Below are 3,743 nucleotides of genomic sequence, written 5' to 3'. Positions count from 1 at the left end.
AAGAAATCAATAAAAATTACATTGGATCATTTCATTAGCCTTTTTCTTTTTGTTTTTAATGTTTTAAAGTACAAAGTGAAAACGTTTAGAAAATTAAAAATATTTTTAATGTAAAAAATAAAAACTGCACCATAAAATTAATATTTTATTGTAATTATCTTATTGTTCATTTTAAAAATATATTTATCTGTATAATTATCTTTATCCATTTGTAATTTATAAAAAAAAAAAACTTTAGTGTTAATTAAAAGTAAAATTAAAAAAAATAAAAATCGGCATAAAAGGAAGAAATTAGTAATTACAAATGACGTGTAAGCGGCAGGAGCTGCCAGGTGTGAACAGTTACGGCTTTTATTTAGACCAACAAAACCTCACAAAAAATCGTTGCCGACTACTCCGCAACCCCCAATATTTTTTTTTCCTTTGATTTTTTTTTTAAATTTTGCCCTTATTTTCTTAATCAGGGTTTAACTATAGTTACTTTTTTAGTCTATTGTCTAGGTAACCATGGTCCACTGAAGCAGTTAAGGTGTTAGAGTGCAGCAAACAACCAACCCATTCTTCCCCCCAACTCCTCATCCCCCTCTTCCTCTCTCTCAACTCAACTTCCAAAACTTTGCTACAAAGAGAGAAATAGCCTTTTATCCCATTCCTTATTGTTTCTCAAGTTAACAGATTGTTTGCTTTCCGGGGAATTTTATTCCTTAAATGAACTGTCATTTTCCCGGGAAAATTTACAGCACCTCCCAATTTGCTTGCTTTTAACTGGTGTGTATAGTTATCTTTCAATTCATTTCCTCTTTCCTTTAATTTTCCTTTACTTTTTTCTGGGTTTTCTTTGTGATACAGCTCTAGAGCTCTCGAGATCTGAAATTATCGTACAAGACAAGCCATGTGGGGGAATTTTATTTTGCTGAATGCATTAAATTTTGCTAAATAAAGCCGCGTTTCTTTTTCTCAGTATTTTGGGGGTTTACTACTAAGATTTGATTTCGGTATTAAAATTTGGGTTTTTGTTGTTTAGTGGGTGCTTTCATTCTGGGATTAGTGATGAAGATTGAGATAGGTATGGGAGGTGGGGCGTGGAACGATGAAGATAGGGCTATGGTTGCGGCTGTTTTGGGTGCAAAGGCTTTCAATTACTTGATATCAAACTCAGTCTCCAATGAGAACCTGTTAATGGCTATAGGCAGCGATGAGAATTTGCAGAACAAGCTCTCGGATCTTGTGGACCATCCCAACGCATCAAACTTCAGCTGGAATTATGCAATATTTTGGCAGATATCATATTCAAAGTCCGGTGATTGGGTTCTTGGTTGGGGAGATGGGTCCTGCCGGGAGCCCAGAGAAGGGGAAGAATCTGAAGCAACGAGAATTCTAAATCTACGCTTTGAGGATGAGACCCAACAGAGGATGAGAAAGAGAGTTCTCCAGAAGCTGCACACATTGTCCGGTGAATCAGATGAGGATAATTATGCTTTGGGATTGGACCGGGTTACTGATACTGAGATGTTCTTCTTAGCATCCATGTATTTCTCATTTCCTCGTGGAGAAGGCGGCCCAGGCAAATGTTTTGCGTCCGGGAAGCATGTGTGGGTTGCTGATGCTTTGAAGTCGGGGAATGATTATTGTGTGAGGTCTTTTCTTGCAAAATCTGCGGGGATTCAGACCATTGTTCTGGTGGCTACTGATGTTGGAGTTGTTGAATTGGGGTCAGTGAGATCCGTCTCTGAGAATATGGAGATAGTTCAGTCAATAAGGTCAATATTTTCGACTAATAATGCAGTTATCAGGGCCAAACCGATGGTGCCGGTAGCAGCACCGGCCTTGCCAGTGGTCAACGCGAAGAAAGACGATAATTCCCTGTTTTCCAATGTGGGTACTGTGGAGAGGGTTGAAGGAATCCCAAAGATTTTTGGGCAGGATTTGAATCATGGTCATGGACATGGTTTTAGGGAGAAACTTGCTGTTCGAAAGATGGAAGAGAGACCATCATGGGATGTTTATCAAAATGGGAATCGGCTTGCATTTTCAGGTAATCGAAATGGCCTGCATGGTTCAAGTTGGGGGCACAGTTTTGGTTTGAAACAAGGGAGTCCGACAGAGGTTTATGGCTCACAAACCACAACAAATAATCTACAAGAGTTTGTTAATGGAGTTAGAAATCAATTCCAGCCACAAAAGCAGGTGCAAATGCAAATTGATTTTTCTGGGGCAACTTCAGGGCCTTCTGTGATTGGTCGGCCTGTTAATGTGGAATCAGAGCATTCAGATGTCGAAGCTTCATGTAAAGAAGAGCGACCTGGCACGGCCGATGACAGGAGGCCTCGTAAACGGGGCAGGAAGCCAGCAAATGGAAGAGAAGAACCCCTTAATCATGTTGAGGCAGAGAGGCAACGACGAGAGAAGCTAAATCAGCGATTCTATGCCTTAAGGGCCGTTGTGCCCAATATTTCAAAGATGGACAAGGCTTCTTTGTTGGGGGATGCAATTGCTTATATCAATGAGCTTCAAGCAAAGCTCAAATTAATGGAAGCAGAGAGGGAAAAATTTGGGAGCACTTCAAGAGAGACATCAGCTTTGGAGGTTAATTCAAATGGAAAAAATCATAGCCAGGCTCCTGAAGTTGACATTCAAGCTTCTCATGACGAGGTTATTGTAAGGGTGAGTTGCCCTTTAGATTCACATCCAGCTTCAAGAGTGATTCAAGCTTTCAAAGAGGCACAGGTCAGTGTGATCGACTCGAAACTTGCTGCAGCAAATGACACAGTGTTTCATACGTTTGTGGTCAAGTCTCAAGGATCAGAGCAACTCACAAAGGAAAAGCTAATGGCTGCATTTTCCCATGAACCCAACTCATTACAGCAATTATCATCAGTTGGGTAGTTCAGGAATCGCATTTAACATATAGTTCATAGGCGTATTCGTAGTGAAGAACCCTTTTGAAAGCTTCTTCAGAGTTTTTGATACATGGGATGGACGGGCATCGCACAAGAGGCCAGCTAGAAGTAGAGAATAACGACCTGTTGACCAAGTAGGGCAGCAAATTTTCTGTGATTGTTTATAGTATACATAGCCTGTCATAAGGAAGTATTCTTGCAAGATGAATTAAATTTGTAAGTTTTAACCAACTTTACCATTGTTGGTTATTAAGAACTTGTTTTGTTCTTCATGTTTATTTTTCTAATTCTTTTGTTCTTTGCCAAATTATGTGTGCGTCATTGCGTATTCAAATGTTTATCTCAACGGTTTTTGTTTCTGATGGAATCAGTGCAAAAAGATTTCAGCTGTAATTAGGGGTTTTTTTTTTTTTATGTTCTTAAAATTTTCTTTTGTATGGTTATGATTTGGGAAGGCAATGTTGGATGGTTGAGATAAAATTGGACTTGATTCAGAGAGTTGGTTCTTGCTATTGTCCTTGTCCAACTTTTAGTAGGAAGGTTTGGACTTTGGAAGGCATTATTGGCCCTCTAGTCCCCCACTCTACCATTTCACGATTCTCACATGCTGGGTTGGTTTGAAACTCGTTTTTATGCAGATATGCACATTAAACACGACTTTCATGTGAGAACAATCGTGGAATAGATTTGCAAGATATTCCCCCTTTTTTTTTATGGTCTAAAGAGGCCGCAGTCTACAGCAGCATCAGCGATTAGCTTTTTGGTATCTAACGTGTGTGTGAATTAAGACTTGAGAGCACATTTAAGTAAATATAATGATAATAATAGGGAGACAGAGAAACA

General features: G+C 39.2%; 1 protein-coding gene across 2 annotated transcripts; it reads left to right on the top strand.

Moving 5' to 3' along the window:
* The first annotated feature begins 547 nt into the window (after positions 1 to 547).
* LOC110653513 (transcription factor MTB1) lies at positions 548 to 3,172 on the top strand. 2 transcript variants are annotated; one of them, XM_021809195.2, is made up of 2 exons: positions 548 to 768; positions 1,025 to 3,172. In XM_021809195.2, exon 2 carries the CDS (start codon positions 1,051 to 1,053, stop codon positions 2,884 to 2,886), a length of 1,836 nt encoding a protein of 611 aa, XP_021664887.2. In that variant the 5' UTR covers positions 548 to 768; positions 1,025 to 1,050; the 3' UTR covers positions 2,887 to 3,172. The 2 variants fall into 2 exon arrangements, with proteins under 2 accessions (XP_021664887.2, XP_021664882.2); XM_021809190.2 differs by having other exon boundaries at positions 850 to 3,172.
* The last annotated feature ends 571 nt before the right edge of the window (positions 3,173 to 3,743 follow it).

The sequence above is a fragment of the Hevea brasiliensis genome, chromosome 2, assembly GCF_030052815.1.
Source record: "Hevea brasiliensis isolate MT/VB/25A 57/8 chromosome 2, ASM3005281v1, whole genome shotgun sequence".
In the NCBI taxonomy this organism is placed as follows: Eukaryota; Viridiplantae; Streptophyta; class Magnoliopsida; order Malpighiales; family Euphorbiaceae; genus Hevea; species Hevea brasiliensis.
Note: the sequence above shows the minus strand (reverse complement) of the source record. Positions and strands in the feature narration are given on the sequence as shown.

Excerpts from the sequence above, each read along its gene's own strand:
- LOC110653513 (XM_021809195.2), top strand. The coding sequence starts at position 1,051 with ATGAAGATTGAGATAGGTATGGGAGGTGGGGCGTGGAACGATGAAGAT.